The 24,308-nt window shown below is 36.0% G+C and overlaps 1 protein-coding gene across 1 annotated transcript in view; it reads right to left on the minus strand.

Annotated features, from left to right (window-relative positions):
- The window catches only part of SMAD1 (SMAD family member 1), a 40,426-nt gene that overhangs the window by 4,208 nt on the left and 11,910 nt on the right, over positions 1 to 24,308 (minus strand). The window contains exons 2-4 of the mRNA XM_015814510.1: positions 18,745 to 19,317; positions 8,347 to 8,604; positions 3,424 to 3,540 (exon numbers count right to left, since the gene is read on the minus strand). Of these exons, the coding sequence (XP_015669996.1) occupies positions 3,424 to 3,540; positions 8,347 to 8,604; positions 18,745 to 19,144 (775 nt within the window). The 5' untranslated portion in view covers positions 19,145 to 19,317. The remainder of the gene's footprint in view (positions 1 to 3,423; positions 3,541 to 8,346; positions 8,605 to 18,744; positions 19,318 to 24,308) is intronic.

Consider the following 24,308-nt stretch of genomic DNA (forward strand, 5'->3'; position numbering starts at 1 on the left):
TAAGTTATAAACATTGTTTTATAAACCACAAGAGCTAAGTGTATACAGAACCCAAACCTGTGTAGTCTTTGGTGATCCCTGAGTTTGGTTGTTTGCTTGCAGATATTTCATTATCCAACTAAGGCAAACACTGCTATATCTAAACAAGGCAAACCCCACACTCATTTGCACTGATGTGAAATGGTCATATAATGAAATGTCTGAAGCAAACAACCAAGCTCAGAGAGCACCAAGGATTTCTTAGTTCATTCCTGAGCTACATATATTCTTTTCTTTTGTTTAGACTCCAAATCCAACCCATGTTATGGGTTAGTGCAATATATAAACCTTGTAAATTATTTTTAACAAAATATAATGGAGATGTATTTTTGGAATGTTTATTTAAGACATGCATTTATTAATCTTTTCCTTTTTTACAAATTTAAACTAAGGAAGAATTCTAGTCAACAATAACCATTCCTTCCTCTCAGCAACCAGAACTGCCTCTAGGGGAAAAGAAACACCCTGTCTCCCCTATTCAACAAGAGAATATATTCATGCAGCTACAGGACCTGCTGCTACAAATACTCAAACATCTTAACAAAGTGTAATGAAACTGAAAGGAGAACATAGAATTTCAAGGTCCATTTTTGGGTACACTCATATAAGAATAAATCCACTCATTCTGCACTAATTTTTCAGGTTGTGTTTAAGATTTATGCAGCCAATTTGTTTTTAATAAATTTTTAATTTACAATCTCATTAAAGTGTTAAGAGGGAAAAGTGCTGCTTTGTAATCAATAGCAACAATAACCTCTTCCTGACTCACTGAACTACAAATTTAAGAAAGATGTTTTTGCTTTTACTGGCTAAAGAAACTGATTGCTTCCAGGAACTCTTGCCTTCCTTTTTGATAATTATCTTACTCAGAGTAATTCAAATGTATATAGATGATACTGTCTGTTTACACAATGTTATTTTTATCCAGGCTGCTTGAGGCAACATACATGGGCTTCCTTGCATTTTATGATCATACCCATCCTATCAGGTAGATTCAGAATAAAAACATTGGAGTTGTTCATCATTACTCAGTGACATTAATGAGCAATCTGGGGTTTTCACTTTCTCCCCCCATATTTATTTCACACATCACAACTGCTTGCACAATATGTAAACCCAGACAATTTTTTGGGTATAGGTAAGAATTTACCAATATGTGATTCAAGATAAAAAAGAGTTCCCAATATGGTTTTCACAAATGAAATTGAACAGCTGGGTTCAAATATTGTGCTAAGCCATGGTTCATTTAAAAATGGTTTATTGAATAAACTACAGATGGCTGGGGTAGCACAACATGTTAAGGATAGGCCAACTGCTGATGCAAACAATTCACCGCATTTTTAATCCTTTCAAGTCACTGTTAGGCAATCTTTAATTATTAGTAACTCAGTGCACTTTTCACAGCAAGATGCCAGTAACTATTACTGCTGCACAGCTTTGCCCTAGTTCTCAAACTCAGGAAGAAATCCTGCCAGCTGGCCATTCCTGAAGAGTGAAATCATCTCTCTCTCTCTCTCTCTCTCTCTCTCTCTCTCACACACACACACACACACAGAGGCAGATTTCATAGGAACTTCCTCACATTTGCCTTAAGTCATGCAGAGCAGGTGTGTTTTGTCTCTCCATTCCCAGCGTGAGCCAACAATAGGAATTACCCAACTTCATTGACAGGATGCAGCTTGTTAAGTAAAATCTCTTAAGACTAACAAATCTTCACAAGGAGCAGGCCTCCAAATCTCTGTAGCCAGAGAGCACTGGGGTTTGCGTTTATTGCTAGTGCCCTTCATAAACATGAACTGCAGCAGACCTTTTTGAAAGGCTATTAAACAAAGGATGTAACCATGCACATCAGGTAGAGGTCTGGGGCAGAGATAAGAGCTCACTGAATTAGCGGAAACAGGTGTGGAATAAATAATATGAATGGAAAAAAGAGTCTGTTTCCCCTTCACAAAATGAAGGGAAGAATACTCTAATTACAGTATTTTAATTACTAATATTACTAGTAGGAATCAGGTTGTCAACTTTACTCTTTCTGCATTCACCTCATTCGCTCCCTGCCAAACAATATAATCCAAGATTAACAGGAAGAAAGAAATTGAAGCTTAATCTAATACCAATTCTAGCAAATTTATAAGACTCGCCTGAAACTGGTGTAATTGGGGTTTAGCTGACATCCAATTCAATACAACACAACCCTGGTGGCCGATGTACTGCCAGTCCCCAAATTAATGTCTGACTTAAGGACAACCACTAGGGCTTATCCTTAAGGATACAAACAAGCTTACTATTACTAACAAAGGTGGATGACATTCTCTTCCTCAAGTTCACAAAGCACTGAAGCTGCACAGTATTTCCAGAACTGTTGAAGGCAAATATTGTTAAGCTATAGCCTGTTTTCAGCAATTTTCATTGGTTCTTAAAAACATTGCGCTGCTACAGTGATTTCATCTGCTGGAGGAAGGACAATACCATTTGCCATTTTTAGTAATAGCCTGTTTGCCTGTATACGTTCCAACTTAAAATACAAATTTGGGTTAAGGCAGAGTTAGGGAATGGAACTAGTTATTAACCCATGGACTGCCTGTAATGTGATCATATTCTTAAGTTCAAAGTCAATTCAATTAGATGCCAAATGGATCATTGGGTATGTGCACTTGTCTCTTTCCCTCACATAACTAATTTGTGGCAACTCATACCATAACCCTTAAAAACTCAATCAAAACTCTTAGTTTACATGGATAGAGGAAGGGGACAGTCCTAGGGAATGAAAATATTTTAGGGTTGAGATATTTTATAAAAATTTTGTATTTTATAATTTATAAAAAATTAAAAATATGCAGAAAATCATAGTTAAAGCAAAACACTGGTAAATTTGTCTTTTTTCAGCTACAAGGGCTACTTACAATAAACAGATCAGCAAAAACTCAAGTGTTTACATTTATCTACTAAAAGCTTGCTTTAAAGCAGAATAACATGAAGAAATTGTTGCTTACTCTTATCCTTCAAAAACTTTTCAGTTGCTTACTAGGCTTAATAGCAGCCAAGTTATCCAGGTGGTTGCATATCTGGTCCCAACAGCTTGACAGGGCATATTGTGACTGAACTATCTCCAAGTATAGCAAAATGTGTGAACATATATTGAATGCTAGTGCTCAATTAAATGCAACTTTGTCTGCTGTACCATTTTTCACAAGTCTTAACATAAGCATCTTATCATATCCACTGCTGTTTTTAAGTGCAGCACTTAGAGTTGATGCATGTCATTTTTATTCTGCCTTCTTCTTTAGCAGGAACTTAAGACAATACAATGAAAATATAAAACAGGAAGTAAAAGTGCCATACACATATACAAACATTTTTCATAATTGAAATATGAAGTGTCACCTCCTCTGTTTATTTCTGAAGGAATTGAAGGTGCCATCATATTGGTATCCATTGGTTGTGAACCATCCTGGGTCATCTGATCTTCTGGAGGTAGATAAGCAGGAGGGGGAGTATCAGCTAAGGTAAAACAAAATATTGTTATTTAATCTTTGTACCTATCCATTTTATGGACAGTGCTAAGCCAAACTACAATGTACTTATAATAATAGAAGAAAACCATCCATTTTTTACTCATCTCTGTTAACATGGCTAACACAGAAATTATTACTCTTTGATTAATTATACTTAAGTTTACTTTTCCTTGAAGGAATTAGGTTTGGGAAAGTTCTGAAGCAAACAGATCAAATCTCTATATGTGAAAAAGAAGTGCTGACGATTTGCATACAGGTCATCTTTTCCAATATATTTATTAGTAGACAGGTGCTACATCCTAGTGCACAACAACAAACATTTAAAGCACAACTTATTGATGATGGCATTAAAATTTAATAATCAATGGAGGCAAAGCATCAATGTAAGACTTACTTTTAGTATTACTGATTTGCAGCCATAGGTGATTATCTCTATATTATTTTTATGCTAACATTGTCCTGATGTTTATTTATAACATTCTCTTAATCCAAAGGTATGCTATTGTCAACTGAACTCATCCTTAGGTTTCAACACCCAAAATGTAGAAAAAATTTTATAGGAACTAAGCATTTATTTAGTGGGGGAACTGGGAGGTTGCCATTCTGCCATCTTAAAAAGTTTACCTAACTTTTCTAAAAAGAACACCCTTTGCTATTAAGGTGGCTAAATAAAATTACATCTTTTTCTGAAATAATGAAGATCATGCTATAGTGCATATATTATAGCATTATTTAGTAACTACTGCCTTCTTCTAGTTGCTCAAATCCAGTTTCTGGAGATTCCATGGCTAAATCACAGAATAGAGGAAGCAGCTAAGTAGGGTTTTTTTTTCATAAATTCAACTGGGAATAAAAATGTAACTCCATAAAAAAATTCTGACTTGAACAATCATTTAAAACTTACTATAAAGATGTATGTTATTTAGGAATGATCACATTCCTTCCAAAAACGTAAACTTTATTCGTCTTATTGATGATTTACCTTCAAACAGCTGGTTGGCTTAGAACACATTAATGCCTCACGATCTTGGGAGACATATTCTCAACTTTAATTAAGCACAAATAGCTTGGTGATATTCAGTAACTGCTAACATACTACGTCATCCTATATCAGTGATGGCGAACGTTTTAGAGACCAAGTGCCCAAACTGCAACCCAAAACCCACTTATGCATTGTCGGATGCCGGGTGGGTGTAGCCCATTGGCTGGGTGTGGCCCATTGGCTGGGTGTGGCTGCAGTGGTAACAGCAGACTGGGTGGGACTAAAAAGTTCAATCAATTCCAACTTTGCGAGAAGTTGAAATTGACTGATTGATTGAACTTTTTTTTTTTTGTACACAGCAGCGGAGGCCTAAAGCGAAAAGGTTTTATAAAACCCAGCTGAAGGCCTAGGACTGGGGCAACGGTGCGCGTGCCCACAGAGAGGGCTCTGAGTGCCGCCTCTGGCACCCGTGCCATAGGTTCGCCACTACTGTCCTATATCCTCTCATGAATGAGGGAAAACCATCTATATGCTTTATGTAAGCAAGCTATATATATTTTATAGTTATTCTGAGACTTGATGAAGCCTCGATAATATTAAGGAAAACTGAGGTAAGAAAGAAAAAATAAACAAGTCTGTCTTGGCCTAGAGAGGATGGTGGCCTGAACAAAGCAAGGCCAAAATTATCTTTTTTTTTTTTCAATATAAAATTTTATTGTTTTTATCATAAAAGAAAAAAGAAATACATCACAGGTATTACACAATGATTTATCCCATCCCCCCACCCCCCGGACTTCCCAAACCAAACCTAGGCTAATATTCAAATACAAGTAAACAAATATTAATATCTCTAACTCCAAACTCTAAACTTAAACAATCCATCTNCGGATGGTAGATATGTGTTTATTGAACTAGTTTTGAATGACAGAAGATGTCTTATTATTGGATTATATGGTCCAAATCAACAACAGAAACAGTTTTATAAGTTGATACATCAAAAAATAAATCAATTGGATTACAAATCAGTTATTATGATGGGGGATTGGAATGGAGTGTTAGACTCTAGTAAAGATAAGAAAGGTTCTTTTAAAGCTTCAAGTTATTCTATATTGCCTAAAACTTTTTTTGATTTGAAGGATGATCTGGAATTAAGAGACATTTGGAGAGAACGAAACATAGAAGAAAGAGGCTTTACTTTTTTCTCGGACAGACATCAATCTCATTCTAGAATTGATTTTTTTTTAATAACAAATGATTTCTTTTCTAGGGTGAAGAATATTAAGATTTTTCCTAGAACATTATCAGATCATAGTCTGGTATGGATGGAATTATGGGTTGGAGATGGGAGTAAAAAGGACTTGGAGATTAAATGAAAATTTATTTAGATATGAGGGAAATGTGCAAAAATGTAAAGATCAAATGAAAGAATTTTTTTTATTGAATATGTATAAAGACACCTCGATCTCAATGGTTTGGGATGCAAGTAAAGCATATATGAGAGGTGCCCTGATTCATATGAATAATGTTTATAGGCGTAAACAAATGCAAAAACATAATCAGTTAGAAAAGGAAATTAAATTAAAAGAAAAGGCCTTTATTTTGAATCCACTGGACAATAATTTAAAAGTTTCTATAGCTTTGCTCAGGGAGAAATTCAATATGTTGATGGTGGATCAGACTGCAATTAATTTGCGTTATATGAAATATAATACATTTTGTAATGCAAATAAACCTGGTAGATGGTTGGCTTACCAACTACGAAAGAAGCAGAAATCAAGAGTTATAGAAAAAATAGATTATAAAGGAAAAATGACATATCAACAAAAATTAATTAAAAGAAGTTTTTTGGATTTTTACTCAAAATTATATGCTTCTGAAGATATAAAGTCTTCAGAAATAGAGAATTACCTACAACATTCACATTTTCCTAGATTATTGAATTGTCAGAGGGAAAAAATGAATTGTTTAATAACTTCTGATGAAATTAAAGGGGCAATTAAGCAGCTAAAAGTTGGTAAAGCCCCAGGCACAGATGGATTAACAGCAATTTATTACAAGATGTTATCTGATGAAATGTTAGAACCATTAAAGGAATTGTTTAACAGTATTTTACAGGGTGCAGAAGTACCTCCATCTTGGAGAACTGCTTTTATATCACTGATTCCAAAAGAGGGTCAGGACTTAAATCAACCCAAGAATTATAGACCTATATCTTTATTGAATACAGATTATAAAATATTTTCTAAAATATTGGCAAATAGATTAATGCAAGTGTTGAGGCAATTGATTCATAGTGATCAATCTGGATTTATAACTGGAAGATATATGAAATATAATGTAAGACAAATTGTCAACTTAATTGAGTATTTGGATAAGAATAACCAGATCCCTGTGGCTTTCATATTTTTAGATGCTGAAAAAGCATTTGATCAATTAGATTGGGGGGTTCCTACTACGAGTTGTAGAGAAAATGAATTTTGGGGAAAAATTTTTGTTTGCTCTTAAGTCTATTTATCAACAACAATCAGCACAGACCATAGTTAATGGAGGTTTAACAGATGCATTTAAAATTGAAAAGGGTACAAGACAAGGATGACCGTTATCTCCATTGTTATTTGTGTTAACAATGGAGATTTTATTAATTAAAATTCGTGAATCACCTATAATAAAAGGAATAAAAGTGAATAAGAATGACTATAGGTTAAGAGCTTTTGCTGATGATCTGGTGCTGACATTAACTCAGCCAATAGACTCGATGACTGACTTGGTAGAAATTATTGCTCAATATGGGAACGTTTCTGGTTTTAAGGTAAATAATAAAAAGACTAAAATACTATCGAAAAACATGTCTATGAAGGATAAAGATGACTTAGTTAAATTGACAGGTTTTGAAATAGTAAAAAAGGTAAAATATTTGGGAGTTTATATTACAGTGTCTGTTAAATTGTATAAAAATAATTATGAGACTTAGTTTGCCTAATAGTTTCCACATTTAGTCCCAGTATAGATTCACAATTAAATTGCTCTGACTCTTCAAATTGTATATCTTGATATATAAAAGCCTGTTCAGGGTTACTCAATCTCTCTTCTATTATTCCTTGTTCCACAATTTTGTTCATTTTTGAAAAGTCAATGTAAGGTTCTAATATAGCCTCTTCAGGGTATAGATAAGTTTCATCATCTACCACCGGATCCACTTGTTCAATCAAATCTTGAGAAGCAGTTGTAACATTCAAGCAAAAATCCTCCTGTTTCTGTGGTAAACCTCGCCTTTGTAATAAATCCTGTTGTTGTTGCATCACTTGATCACATCNCGCCTACATCGTCCATATAGGACGACTCGGGAACTCAACTCCTACCCCGGGCAGCTCACCTATCCCCTTATGCCCAGGGGAAAGGTATCAAGCCGTTTGACAGCTGATGCTGGCTGTCAAACCGGCTTTTACGCAAAACAGGCGGGAGGCAGCAAACAGCTGCGACCAGCGAAATCGCCTGCCACCGGAAGTCCCCAAGGCCAAAATTATCTTATTAGGACGAATATCCAAATCCTTTCTAGTTTTCCTTCTGGAACATGAGGGATATATCCACTTAAGTATGCTTTAGTTCCACTGCAGAAAAATGATGCAGCTACTAGAAAGCACATTTTATCAAAATTTCTGGGAATATTTTATTGGCTTAACAAATGCACTAAACCCACTGGAACATCATCCTTCGTATTTCCCCTCTTTGCCTCCCGCTGGTCAATGTGTTGTCCCAAAACCATTGTCAATGCTAAGAAGCTGCTACTGAGGTTTCTCAGAGGAAGCTTACCTGGCATCTGAAAAGGGCTTCCTGGGTCAGAGCTGGCAGGTGAATGAGGGTAGGTACCACTGCTGCTTCCAGGCGAATTTGGATAGCTACTGTTTGGTGAATGGGGGAATGGATGACTGTTGGGTTGCTGGAAAGAGTCTGGAAAAGTAGCATTATGTGGCATATGAGGCTCGTTTTGTCCCAAGTTGCGAAATTGAGCCAGGAGACTGTGCTGAGGGTTGTATTCACTGTGTCTAGGAACAAGCACAGGAGGAAGAACTGAAAAGGAAAGAGAAAGGGAAGCTTGAAAACAAATACTGTACACAATGATAGCTGTACAATCATTTCAGTTCCAGTTAATGAAGGAGTCATACTTTAGGAACAGGTCTAAGGAGCAGGTCTAAGCAAAAATATTTCCTTGTGTCTAGCTACTACATAACTTACATTTTTGCTGGATGCACCAACTGCAGAATCCCACAGCTGGAAGTTTAGTTTTCACAGCAACTGGGAGAAAAGTGGTTAGGTTTGCAGGCAGAATAGTGAAGTTGCACTGGGACAGTCTTTAATTTATGCAAAGTATTGGGTACTGGCATCCTTCTGGATTAAATCTAGAATAGTTCAGGTTTAGGTTTATTCCATTATACATGACTTATATCCCACTTTTCCTCTTTTTCAGTTAACATACATAGTCCTGCCTTCTCCATTTTTTAAAATATATTTTATTATTTTTTTTAACATAATCACTATCAATATTTGGTAAACAGTGTGTTGTCCGGGTTTATATTTACAATCAATCAATAACAATTAGTTTCTATAATTCCATACTCTACATAGTAACTTTCCTTCATTTTCTCTTTTTCCAATAATATTCTCTTTTATTAGTATTTTAGTAGATAACAATTGAATATAAACATTTTTCTAGTATTTCTACAAGTAACAACCACATCAATATGAAGCTTCTTTTCTAATTAATCATCTTAATCACCTTCTCATAGATACTGTTAGTAAAGTTCTTATTTAAATTTATTTTCCCCAATGTTCAAAAACATTTCTACCTGTTAAGATTTTCTTAGAGTTAATTACACTTAAATATTTAAGTCTTTTTCCTCATACAAGCCATCCCAACAGTTTTACATTTCTCGTAACTTAAAACAAAAACAAAAAGAGAAGAAAAAAAAGAAGGAAATAATATACTACTTGAAAAACTTGTCTCTCTTAAGCTAAAATACATTTATGTCCCCAAAAAATTATATTCTTTTTAAACATATTCAAATCAATATTTAATCTTTAAGTATTCTGTCTAATAAATCCGCAGCTAATCTTTTCAAAACATTCTTATTAATTGAAAGATTGATGAGAGTATATGTGTTTCCTGAGGCCCAGTAATACTACATCATAGTGAAACAGTCAGATTTTCCCACTTCTGTAATGTTTAAGCAAAGGCATGCAAAACATTTCAAGTCATGTGATTTTATCAAATTTCTACAAAAGCTGGATCTGCAGAGTGCTTCTTTCTACAAAAGCTAGATGAAAATCTGCAGCCACTTCTTTTGGTTTTCTAATCAGATTTTCCAGGGGCAAAAGACACTGGATTCTCCATATAAACTACAAAGGGCAGAAAGAAGGGAAAGCATCCCTTCTAGCATACGTTTCCCATAACAGCTCATGCACTTAATGCCACTAATTTAGGCTCGATTATTATGCTGGGAAGCATCATGTTTTCCCTTCATAAAAAACTAAATTACAAAGATTTGGGTAAGACCACTTAAAATCTCCATAAGCTATGCAATCAGAAGAATTAATAAATGGAAAGAGAAGTTCAGGCCTAAAATAGGCATGCAATTTAATATGGCCAGGCCTAAGGGATTGTCATGGATGCCATTATGGCATCTTTGAAGGAAAGTACAGTTTCTACATACACATGCTCTAATGAACCATTTCATAAGCTACGCTAGACTTTAATATAATTTCTCTGAATTTGGCTGAACATTACGAGTGACCCCAACCATGTGTGAATCCAACCATTTGTTAAGTCATTGCTTGTGGCTTAATATGTTATGTATACCCCATCAATTGTGGTTTGTAAAATAAACCAGAAATGTTGCTTGAACTAGATCAGTGATGGTAACCGTATTCAGAAAAATACATATTTTTAAATTGTAAAGCTTGATCAGGTTCAGAATCTTCACTGTAAAAAATAAAGGGCTAAAAATGTACATAACGGGGGAGAATGCTGATTTTCAGAAATTGCTGGCAGCCCAGGGGAAGAGATATAATTGAAGAGACAGCATGAGACTTCTGCTGTATTCAGCCAAGCACACCTGTTGCCACAAAGCAAACAAGAGGCCCACATCTGCTCTTTAGAGAGGCTGTGAGCCCCTGGAGGGTAAAGCTGTAGAGGTGTTAACTCTTGCCTAGACTGAAGCAAATGCTCTATTGCACTGTATAAAAAACTATTATTTCTCGGACCTAAGCATCCTTCTGGAGCTCTGTGTTTTCCAAATTTGAACTTCCAAAATTCTCAACTGGTGGGTATGGAAGCCAGGACTTTAAAAAATTCTTTCCAATGGAACTGAAGGACACTAGATTATGGATTATGGATCTTGAAGGACCATGACAAGAGACAGATATTAATGTCCCTGACCATCAAATCACCTTTCAACTGTCTGAAACAAAAGCCAAATCCAATGTACTGTGTTTTACCTAGCATGATATGCAAAAAACAAACATTATGATTTAGTGTTATGTGTAAATCAGGTTATATTTTGTCCAAGAAATCATAGTTTAAAAATAAGCCCCAACTGACTGACTTCATATAATATATGAAATCATACCAAAAACCTATATATGTTATTTAGTATGATGAGAAAATTCACCCTTGGATTTGGTTCAAACGCCACATCTACTGTAATAGTTATTCCAGTGGCAAAATTAATACTGATGTTATAACTGAAAAAACTGGTTTTAAACATTTTAGAAGGATTAATTCAGGAATTCAGCAACAATTATCAGAATAACATTACATCATGCAAACAAAAATTGTTATGGATGCTGCAAAGTTGAAAAGGCAGCTTTTAATATTATAAACTGTAAAACTATTTGAAGGGCCATCAGATAGCGTATATCACAAGAGGAAAATCCATTTGAAACTTGTTTTAATTAATTATTACAGTAGACTATCAAAGCTATAACAGCAAATGAAAAACATTGATTTAATAAATTTTAAAAACCCTGGATACCAAAGACAGACACATTCAGAACAAAGGATTTCCCACAAGTCTTTACTTGTGCAAATCACATCAAGAAGGAATATTTACTCATATTTAGATAATCGCCAGCTAAGATCTTCTGGAAAGTCTGGAATTCCTACCTAAAATTCAAAAGAAGTGGTATCTTACACACTCTGACATTATCAGATTCAATAGATCAATAGTTTACCTAATACAGGACACCTTCCTCTATTATTATGTAATATAATGGTATTCTGAAGACATCTAAATAAAGACCCTTAATTCTGTATTCTTTTTCTTTAAATTGCTTCTTCTTCCAAACTTTTACATTTGGGTGAGAAATTTGCTTTTTTTAAAAAAAATAGTCTGCTTGTTTTTCCCTCAGCAATGTTTCATTCTAATTGTGTAAAGGCACGAGTTTGGAAAATGCTATCATAGTTATTAATATACATAAGAAAAACAGATGCCTCTGTCTTCAAGTTATAGCTTACCTCATAGGGCTATTGCTGAGAAATAATAAAAAAGAGGAAGTGCTATATATTCTACACTGAACTCCTGAATGAAAAATGAGGTATAACTATTAAATAAACTATTAATTAATTAATTATTATACTTTAATTAATTAATTAATTGATTGATTGATTGATTGATTGATTAATTAATTAAAGTACATATTAGTCAAGGTTTATAAAATTCCAAGTCAACAGTCACACGGATTTTAAAACCACTACTACCATGATTAGCTCTTTGCTCAGATGGGTTTTGGTTAGAAAAAAATCTGTTCAATCCCAAAATTCTCAGACCTCTTTTTAAAAATGCACTATTCTTTTAAGCAAGGGTCCCCAACCCCTAGTCCGTGAACTGGCACTGGGCCGCGGCATGCCAGAAAACCGAAGTCCGAAGTCCCATCCGTAGGATTCAGGCAGCATGCGAAACCACACTCCCTCCGGTCCGTGGAAAAACCTCTCTCCACGGAACCGGTCCCAGGTGCCCAAAAGGTTGGGGGCCACTGCTCTGAGGTAAGAAAAGTTGCCCTCTGATGTGGAAAGACAGTTAATATATATCACTTGACACTTGGTTCCTTTGCTTGCACAACATGCAAAGATTCAAATAATTTATGAAGCACTTAAATCGCTGGGGTTTTCAATATCATCAAATTGCTAAGGTAATTCAGAAATGATGTCTGAATCCAATTAATATGAAACATTGCATAAAGTTTCACACATTACTCAATTCACCAAATTGAGTAAACTGCTCATTACTTCCACGTGCAATATAACCTTAGTACCAAAAGGATGTGTTTCAAATAATCTATGTCTTAGAAATGCAGCCAGTGGAGATTTTTACCAAAGTCCTTTTCCGATTATAACCCGCTAAATTTAGTTTATGAAAAGAAATTTACTTGTTTTAATGGAGATTAAATGAAACATTGTTACATAGAGAAGCAATAGTGGAGGACTATTAAGAAAAATAGTACTTTTTAAAAGCAACATAAAGGCACTGATTTCAAAATGGGTTTTGGATGCAAGTAAAGACGTTATTAGAGATTATTTCATACAACATAATATTAAACTTAAAAAGAAAGGACATGTGAAAACAGGCTATTTTGGATGAGATAAAAAGAAAAACTAAAGAAATCATCAGAGAGGGTAAGTATTTGTCATTAAATTAAACTTTTACAGCAACAGCTTTCCATGTTAACAGTAAGAAAAATGGAAATAAAAAAACCAAGCAACGCAAAAAAAATTGAATTTGCAAACAAACCAGGAAAATGGTTAGTGTATAAATTGAGAAAAGGAAAATGATATTGAAACTTCAAGAGAAAGACATTAATGGATAATGCGGCTATATAAAAAATATTTTATCAGTAACATTACAACTTGTATAAAGGAAATGACGTTTCTTTGGAGAAAATAAATATTTAAAAATACAAAAACTACCAAGGATTACAGGCAAACAGAGGTTATGAATGGACCTATAATAAGGGAATTTTCAGAAAATCAAACCAGGAAAAGTACCAGATGGATTATCAGGTTTTTATTATAAATATTTTGAGGATGAACTTTAAGAACCTCTCCAAAAGGGTTAAGCCAGGCCGGCTTTGGGAACCAGAAAGGAAGGCCCAGGCTCGCAATGAATTAGCTAGGCCAAGGGTCTCCAACCTTGGCAACTTTAAGACTTGTGGACTTCAACTCCCAGAATTCCGAAGTTGAAGTCCACAAGTCTTAAAGTTGCCAAGGTTGAGGACCCCTGGGCTAGGGTGAAATGGCAGCGGCAAGTTGTCATCAAAATACAATAAATTCTATTTTACAGGGAGGAAAGATGCTAGAAATTTGTAAATGAGATAATATAGCACTAATGCCTAAAAAGGATAAGATTTAACTTTACAAAAAAATATAAATCCATTATGATTATTGAATTATTATAAGTTATTCACAATAATTCTAGCTGATACACTGAAAATAATCTTGCAAGAATTTATTCATGAAGATTAATATATTTTTTTTTTAGCTAAAAGACAGTTAAAGCCTGTATCAGAACTGTGCGGGAGTTTCTAGAATATTTGGGATAGCACAATGAAAAACAAGCTGCATTAATTCTTTTAGGTGCCACAAAGGTGGAAAGACTTGGCATTATCCACAATGGAGAAATTGATGATAAAGAAGATAAAATTTGCTACATTTTTTAATTACCAAATTAACATCTTTCACCATAGAAAAGGCATTAACTAAGTTTATTGCAAATGGAAAAGCCTGTATACACTCTTTGCATGAAATAGAAAAATGAATTTAAGATGTATGTTTTTAATAGATAAATATAGAATATAGAATTCTTTATTGGCCAAGCGTGGTTAGACACACGAGGAATTTTTCTCCGGTGCATAGCTTTCAATGTCCATGCAAGTAATAGTGAATTTGAGTAGTTCTCCAACTATCATGTTTCCCCGAAAGTAAGACCCGGTCTTATGTTATTTTTGCCCCCAAAAGAGGCATTAGGTCTTATTTTGGGGGGATGCAGTATACAGGTCCTCAATGGAAGGCAAGCTGGTACAATTGTTTTTTCTGCAGTTCTAACTATTTGCTGAAGTCTATGTCTGTCTTGTTTGGTTGCAATTCCAAACCAGACAGTTATAGAAGTGCAAATGACAGATTCAATCATTCCTTTGTAGAACTGTATCAGCAGCTCCTTGGGTAGTCTGAGCTTTACGAGTTGCCACAGGAAGAACATTCTTTGTTGTGCTTTTTTGATGACACTTTTGATGTTAGGTGTCCATTTTAAATCTTGAGATATTATAGAACCTAGAAACTTGAAGGTCTCTACTGTTGATACTATGTTGTCTAGTATTGTAAGAGGTGGTAAAATAGTAGGGCTTCTCCTAAAATCTATCATTTCTACCGTTTTGAGTGTGTTCAGTTCAAGATTGTTCTGGCCGCACCACAAGGCTAGTTGTTCAACCTCCTGTCTGTATGCAGATTCGTCATTGTCTCGAACGAGACCAATCACTGTTGTATAATCTGCAAACTTCAGTACTTTAACAGAGGAATCTTTTGAGATGCAGTCATTGGTATATAGAGAGAAGTGGAGAGAACACACAGCCCTGGGGGGGGAGCTGTGCTAATTGAACAGGTATCTGATGTGATTTTGCCTAGCTTCACTTCTTGCTTCCTGTCTGTTAGAAAGCTTATGATCCACTTACAGGTGTGGTCAGGCACAGCCAACTGATTTAGTTTAGTGAGAGGAATATCTGGAATGATGGTATTGAATGCCGAGCTGAAGTTTACAAAAAGACCCTTGAATAGGTCTTTGGAGATTCAAGATGTTGTAGGATTTAGTGCAGAGCCATATTAACAGCATCATCTGCCAATCTATTTGCTCGGTAGGCAAATTGCAAGGGGTCTAACAGCAGATGTGTAATGGTTTTCAGGTGGGCCAGCACTAGTGTTTCAAAGGTTTTCATAACTACGGATGTCAGAGCAATTGGTCTGTAGTCATTCAGTTCCTTGATGGAGGGTTTCTTTGACACTGGGATGATAGAAGACCATTTGAAGCAAGAAGGAACATAGCACATCTCTAGTTATTTATTAAAGATTTGGATGAAGACGGGGGGCCAATTGGTCAGCACAAACTTTCAAGCAAGAAGGAGTTATCTTGTCTGGGCCTGGTGCTTTTCCAGGCTTTTGTATGTGAAATAGACCTTGCACATCATTTTCTGAGATCATCAGAAGTGGGAGACCCAAGGGGATAGAGTCAGTTGTAGGAGGTTTGGCTGTTGTTAGTGTATCTAAGATGGGAATAGTGGAGATAATGACAGTGGTTTCTTCTCAAACCTACAGTAAAACACATTCAGATCATCTGCCAGTTGTTAATTTCTTCAGCACGGAGAGGAGGTTTGCTGTAACCAGTGATGTTTTTTTAGAGTTTTCTACATATTTGCTGGCTCATTTGTTGAGAACTGATTCCTTAGCTTTTCAGAGTAGTTTCTTTCTGCTGCTCTGATCTCCCTTCTTAATACATTTCTAGTCTGGTTGTACAGCATTCTATCTTCTTTCCTGTAGGCTTTCTCTTTGGCACGACGTAGCTGCTTGAGTTTAGCTGTGAACCAAGGCTTGTTGTTACTGTATATGCATAAGTTTCTGGTTGGCACACATAGGTCTTCACAAAAAACTAACATATGATGTTATATCTGTGAGTTCATCCAAGTCTGCAGAGGTATCTTCGAAAACTTTCCAATCAGTGCAGTCAAAGCAAGCCTGAAGTTTAGCTTTGCCTCCTCAGTCTAAGACTTCACTGATTTAATTGTTGGTTTTATGGTTTTAAGTCTTTTGTCTATAAACAGGTACAAGGTGAATCATACTATGATCAGAGTGTCCCACAGCTGCTCGTGGTAAAGACTGATAGGCATCTTTTAGTGTTGTGTAGCAGTGGTCTAAGTATTCTTGTCTCTAGTGAGACAGTTGACATGCTGAAAGTATTTTGGTAGTTAGCACTGTTGAAATCTCCTAACACAACGAGGAGTGAATCAGGATATATTTCTTCAGCCCATAGAATCTTGTCAGCTAGACTTTGTAATGCTTTAATTCTGCAAGCTTGTGGTAAAACATACACCACAAATAGGACAAATCTTTATAGATTATATAGATTTATATAATCTATAAAAGATAGATTAGAGAAAAAAATGAAAGTTGTGGTGTGAACATAGAGTAAGAGGTTAATGTGCAGTTATAATTCCTAAAAAAGAAAATCACAACTCATTTCTTTAAATTTTCTTTCCTTTTTCTGTACTTTTGTTTTTTCTTTACTACTTTGTCTTTTCTTTACTACTTTTTTTTCTGTATTCTAAATATTAATTTCTCTTACTTTTCTCTTTCTTTTTTTATAATTTTAATAAAGTTATTTTAAAAGAAGAAAAGAAATGCAGGCAGGGCACACCTAAATTTATCCATTGTATCATTAGCCTAAAAATGCTAAAAATAGGGTATTATTTCAGGCGTTATATATGGTATTACCCGTCTACTTATGACATGGGAAGAATGTAAATGCCTGAATAACTGAAAAATGTATTCTGCTTTGTAAACCATATAAAATATTATGTATAGAATGGCTTCCTAAAGATTTTGCAAAACAAAAACATTAAAATTAGAATCAACTTTAATAGGGTGGAATGAGTTATGATGTTCTCATTACATAATTTAAATTTAGTTTTCCCTATTTCTTTTAGTGGAGCTATTTGAACAAGTTATGCTTACTTCAGATACAAAAGCACATTTAATGTGCCAGATAGATTTGGCATCATCTTTAAGCTATCATACTTCTGTATACATAGCACAAAAATAGTTTCATATAGTCAATTACAGTTGGCTGTTACAGAAATGCCTGTGCAAGGCCTTTCTTTCCGACAATTGTGCAGGAGTGTTTGCCAACTGATGGCAAGTTTCCTCCACCATTTCTTCTTCCTCTTATAACCACACATATGCAGCAGTCATATCAGGAAGTAGTCTGACAAAGGGTGGCCTCTCCAAGCTTTGAATTCCCATTAAAGTTTCGCCTGATTCTAGCTGTTTCAATTTCTAGCTGACTTACCAGACTGCTGACTGCTTTCAAAGACTAGCAGTCTCTCCTCTTGGTTTCAGAAATACAGTAATAACAATGCTTCAACAATTCAAGCAATTTCCTTACCGTTGTGACCTATAATACAGTTCTTTAAATCTGATTATAAAGAAAACAGTTTATATGTGTTGTTTGCCAACTTGCCACAAATCTTCAGACATCATGTAACTAAGTTTTGCTCATTAATTTACTGGATATACCGTAATTTTTTATAAACCAAAAATATATTGCAAACAAGAACTCACTAAGTATGTCATATACAGCCTTTGCTGTAAACTCAGAGAAGTCTTTTCCCAAATGAAGTACAGCAGATGCACCCAAATCTAATGTAGAAGTTACTGCTCAAGGCAATATCTCACCTAAGCAAGTTCACTTCAAACTCAGCAAAAGGCACTGATGAAAATCATACACTGGTGCTTTCATATTTCTATTTCCTCTCTCACAAGACAAGGGAAGTTTTAAAGGAAGTCAAAGTATGGAGAGAGAAGGATTGAAATGAACTGCCAAAGGAACTGCAAAGAAGTTAACAGTAAACTTCCAAATCAAAAAATACCAAGACTAATCTCACTAACACTGACAGGGCAAGCCACTAGAATATAACATGAGAGCAAACCCCACTCCTTAGTGCAGGGGTAGGCAACCTTGGCTCTTTTATGACTCGTGGACTTCAACTCCCAGAATTCCTGAGCCAGCTGTGCTGGCTCAGGAATTCTGGGAGTTGAAAAGTCCACGAGTCATAAAAGAGCCAAGGTTGCCTACCCCTGCCCAATGGCACAAATCTTACTTGGTTTGGGTAACGAAATATCTGCAAGATAACAACCAAGCTCAGGAAGTCAAAGTGTTTTGGGCAAAAGATTATTGCTTTCATGCTATCAATTCCAGTCATGTTAAGAGTCTGCCTGAGTACTTTAACAAATATAAATATAATATATTGTTACTTTATTACAGTTCAGTAATGTTAGAATAGGAAAAAGTAAAATCTCCCCTCTCCCCCATTGAATTAATCCCACTTAGTGCTATTGTTAAAAATAACTGTAGATGGGGAAAGAAGGGGAAATGAACATATAACGAAATTTCCTACCTGGGCTTTCCACTCGTTTGTAATGATAGGGATTGATGCAGACTTCCTTCTGTTTTGAACCAAAGGGAAACTCGCAGCATTCCAATGGTTTAAGTTCATGATGGCTCTGAAGATCGGGCCAGCGCCACACACGACAATAAATTACATGGGGAAGCCCCTTGCGATGAGAAACCTGAAGTCTGCCATCTAAGGAACGAGGAATTGTAACACAGTTGCTTGGCTGACCAGGACAACTTAATGCTTTTTCCAACTCTTCCATTGCTCCTTTTTTCTTCTTAAGTTTTTTAACTAAGGCATCAACAGCTTTCTCTGCCCATTTTTCCTCTTCATCCCCTTGCTTCCAACCCAGCAGTCTTTTAACAGCTGGGCTTGTAAAGGAGAACAAACTTGTCACATTCATAGTGATTAGTTAGAAGGAAAGTATTGGAGCACAATTTCTATATCTCCTTCCAACAACTGTCCAGAACAAATTCAGATGATCTTTCCCAATTCCGAATTCTTGCAAAATGAACCCAACATTCCAGTCTGATAGATGTCTTTGGAGTTCCACGTCTTAGCCAGGTACCTACAGAACTTAACATTGGGAGGAAAAAAAGAAGTTCTGTTAAAACAATATAACTTTACCCAGTGCGTTTTTTGTAAAAAAAAAAAAAAAAAAAAGATGCCGGAACTCACACACGTTATACAACCTGCCTTGCCTACCCTACAAGGTTCCATCCAAAAAAGGTGCAGGAACTCCGTTCTGGGCGTTCTATGACAAAAAAAAGCCCTGACTTTACCAATATCGATAGCATACCTTTTCTACTTCATTGGCAAAATCCAGACTCTAATAGGACATTTTTATTATTACTGAGTAAAGGGTTATCATATAATATTAGTTCTTTTGTATTATGAAATAAAGCCAGTTTTTTTTACTCCTCATGTAATATACAAACCTCTTTCAAAATAGTATTTTAGTTTAGATAACTGAAAGAATTAAAAGTACATAATGTGATTTCTATCAATCTCTGAAGTCGATCAGCAGTTAATATGTGAACAGTTTGCTGGCTATTCAGAATACTGATGGCCGATATCCCACACCTGAATTTGCTCAGAGTTTATAAGCAACTATATCAGTCTGAACAACTATTAACTCTTTAATTTAGTCGTACAGGTTTATAAAACTGCCACTCATAATTATGACAAATTAATTTTATTATATTTAGTGTTGCTTGTTATGAACCAGTCAATGGGTTTTAAAAATCCAACTAACCAAGATTATACTCTCTCTCTCTCTCTCTCTCTCTCTCTCTCTCTCTCTCTCTCTCACACACACACACACACACACACACACACACACACACACACACACCAAAAGGGAAAAAATGGCTTAACAAAGATGTCTGATTAAAATGCTTCTGCAGCATTCAAATCAAAATTCATACTGCTTTTTCCAGAAATATAGTCTTTGTATATACTGGGATACTAGACAACCTGTGACCCATTTAGGTACTGTTTCAGAAATATTTTCTTACTTAAACAGAGAAACAGAATGATTATAAGCAGCCAAAAACAACAGTGGGAGTTGGAGAGACTTCTGACTTCTGGCTGGCTTCTAGTGTCATTGAGTGTCCTAGTGGGAGCATTGGAAATAACCTTTCATTTCTTTCTTCCTTCTCTCCCTCCCTCTTCCCTTTCCTTCTTTCTCTCCCTCCGTGCTTCCTTCCTCTCTTCCCTCCCTCCACTCCTTCCTTCCTTCCTTCCTTCCTTCCTATATCTCCACTCCTTCTCCCTCTCTCCCTATATCTACTAATTTTGACCAACTGAAAATTACAAACAAACACAAGACTTTTAGTAATATAAGAATATGAAATATATAAACAATTGACTGACTTTGATATTTAATTTTAATGATTCTAACACAATATCATTGCTCAGAGAGCTTGCCCAACAAATTTAAGGCACCAGACTAGAAGGCCAGGCACTGTGAGTTCTAATCCTGCCTTAGCCGTGAAAACCAGTTAGGTAACCTTAAGCCAGTCACTCTTTCTCAACCTAACCCACCTCACAGGGTAGCTGTTGTGGAGAAAACAGGAGGAGGAAGGTGGGTTGGATATAATCATTGCCTTGAGTTATTTATAAAAATAATAAAGGTGGGATACAAATAAATAAACAAAAAGCCCCCAATCTAGTATAACAGATGATCTAAGGCAAAGAGGACTTTTTTAAGGGAAAAAAAAGCAATCCAGTAGACTGAATGCTTATCAGGAAGTGTTGAGATTCAGTCTACTTGAGTGAGAAAAATCTATATTCATTAGGGAAGAGCAGTATAAATTAGCAGCAACATAATAAAAAAATATTTATTCTCAAGAAATCTAAATCTCTGGAGCCAGATGCATCCTTGAGTACTGAAGGCACTAACAAATGGTTTGGCTGAATACATATATTATCTTTAAGAAAACCCAGTGAACCATTGAAGTGCCAGATGACTGACATTTCAGTCTTCAAAGAACAGAAAAAAGCAGGAAACTACAGATTCAGATATTCTGACATTGATACTTGGAAAGGTTCTTAGGGTAATCTAAATCATTTTGTATTAGGGTAAGTGTCAAAAGAGGCAATCAGCCAAATGAATCCTATTGAGATCAAAACATGTCTATAACTGACTTGTGGAAAGCAAAACATTTTGAAGAGTTTGTTTCAGCATTTGTTGTTTACTGCAGTTAAGCTTGAAAAGCTGACTTGCAGGAAGGAAAGGAGAAATGTCAATTTTAAAGTATATATGTAAATGAAGAAAACCCAGTCTAACTTGTTAGGAAGGAGTAGGCAATCCCCAGTTTGTAAGGATAGCATTCATGAAGGAATTCCTTCAATTAAATTAGGCCCCAGAACTAAGAAGACTAGCGGCATATATCAAAAACTAATTGGGTTGGGAGACAGGAGATCTAATTTGCTACAAAAATGTATTTAAGAAATCCTTATCCATTGGCCATGCCAGAGAAGGATAATAGGATATCTAAAAAGAGCTGCCAAGTGTTATCCTAGAGCAATGGTGGTGAACCTATGGCACGCGTGCCAGAGGTGGCACTCGGAGCCCTCTCTGTGGGCACGCAAGCCGTTGCCCCAGCCCTGCCTCCACCCGCAACCCCCTCACCAGCAGCCTGCCTGGAGGAAAGTCTCCTCCAGGCGCGGCCCACGTGGAGCAGCGCAGCCAAGCACATGACAGCCGGGCAGCAGGAGCAAGACTCCACCCTTGTGCCCCATCATGTGCAGATGATGCTATGGGGTTCGGGTGTGGCCGCCATGGCACTGCAAAGCCGCCTGGGCGATCTGTGGTGAGTGGCCCTCCGGGGGGGCAGAGCGGGGGGGTCTGGGGTGGTTTTGGGGCACTCGGTCTCTAAAAGGTTGCCATCACTGTCCTAGAGTTTAGCAGAGGCAATCAAGCATGTCACAGTCAAATGCACTGGTATCTTAAGTGCTAAGAATTGGACTATAAGAATTTCTATGTTACAATTATTGGAATTTTAAAAAAATGAATAATACTTGGTCTAGAACAGGGATAGGCAACCTTGGCTCTTTTATGACTCGTGGACTTCAACTCCCAGAATTCCTGAGCCAGCCATAGAACCACAGAAACAATGCTACAAATGCACCTAGAAATAATGGTTTTGGCAGATGCAGTTATGAAGACCAGTTTCTCACACAAACATTTGAGCAGATGGTGCAAAGGCAAACTTTACTAACCAGTTGTGTATTACGGGCCCAGGGTACACTTTCCAGAATTCCTGTCTAGCATGGAAATTGTAATTCCTATAGATTTCAAGGTACCAAATTTGGAATTATTGCCTTAGCATAATTAGTTATCATTTACATTCTTAATAATTCATTCCTTCAGTGTATAGATATGATACAATAGCAAATATTTTCAGAATATTTACAATTTACAATAAAATTTACAGTTTTACAAATTTAGAATATGGTACAAAAGCAAATATTTTCAAAAAGGAGTGCCAAAACAGGCTGAGCCTTTGCTTTTTCAGAGATCCATTCCCATTTTGAACAAACATCTGCTTTTTTTTAAATAGCAGTTTTCTCATAATCTGTGTAGGTGTATTAGAAACACACAGGCAAAAGAACAGACATTTCCATCTATATTTAGATCTGCCCGGTCAGCTGTAATTGCATAATTTCATCAGAATCTTCTGCAACGGAAATACATCCATATTCATCCAGGATTCAAAGGAAACATCTTTACAAGCCATATCCTTTTACAGACCAACACATGGTCTCATGCTACTCTGTCCAATTGTTAAATATCTTCTATAGGAAGGGCAGGGAATTTTATTTCTTTATCCATTCCAAAGACATTTCCTTTTATGATTTGAAGAGTAAGGAAGGTGGAGCCTCACACACAGGTGAAAAAGGGATGGGGAACAATGAAAAAGAGGCAGACAGTTGTCACTAATGAACTTCTGTAATGGTATTTGGGAATGATCTTGGGAGACAGGTGAAGAGATGCTGCCTAGGATATGGTCAGATAAGAGACAGAATAGCCCGCAGCTGGATAGTGGACACAGCAAGAGGCTCAAGAAGAGATCCTCCCTAGTTTTTCAGACTGTAAAGGAGATGGGAGGAGAATCATACTTTCAGATTCCAAGATTACCAGGCAGACCAGCTAGGAAATATGAACAGATAAGCTAATTCTATCCTATGGTAAACCTCCATTAACAGAGTCTTACAATTTATAAACTCTAGTTTACAGTTCACCACAGCTGCTTTCAGTCCAGGCAGAAGAAGAACATCATGGCTTCAAAAATCTAAGGGACTGGTTCGGACAAAACTCAGCAGCACTTTTTCGTGCAGCTGCTGATAAAAACAGGATCGCCAACAGGATCGCCAACGTCCGATAACGGATACGGCACAAGAAGAAGAAGACATCTGCTTTCAAGCCAACGTTTGATAAGCCAAAAAACAACATCCCATTGATTCAGATTCTATTATATATATCAATACAAGCACTTAATATTATTTGAAAATAAACTGTACACTTGGACTCTGACTGTATCTAATTTTAATACACCATTAAGCATTAATTTTATCAAGCTGCAATTGTTTATGACTTGAAAGAGAAAACATTCTAGGAACAATCTGATTAAGCAATCTCCAAATCAGAACATTTTCTGTTTCCCAAATTTGCAGAATTATCAGTACAGTACCCTCTTCAAGCTTCCTACTCCAAATTATATTAACTCCTTCATTTGAGCCTAAGTACAAGGATACTAAAATATGCTGAACATTTTTTTTTCTCTTTCAGCTGGAAAGCCTAAGGTTTTTTTTAGTGAAAAATGAAACAAGCTATAACTTGTGCATTCGTCTCTAATCAAATTTGCATTACATATCTTCAAACTGTTTGGAATACTGACAGAACTAGACATGCTCACGGTTTCCTCATGGAATGCCAGTATGAGCAAGTGTTAAATTGTAAGCTAAACACAGCTGACAGTAAATGCCTGTTTTCCCCTATTTGTTCTCATGCATGTAAAACTGTTGCATCTCTGAACAGATAATTCAGTCATCTTCCCAAT

Source organism: Protobothrops mucrosquamatus, unplaced genomic scaffold (assembly GCF_001527695.2).
Source record: "Protobothrops mucrosquamatus isolate PMUCROS unplaced genomic scaffold, P.Mucros_1.0 scaffold259, whole genome shotgun sequence".
NCBI lineage: Eukaryota > Metazoa > Chordata > Lepidosauria > Squamata > Viperidae > Protobothrops > Protobothrops mucrosquamatus.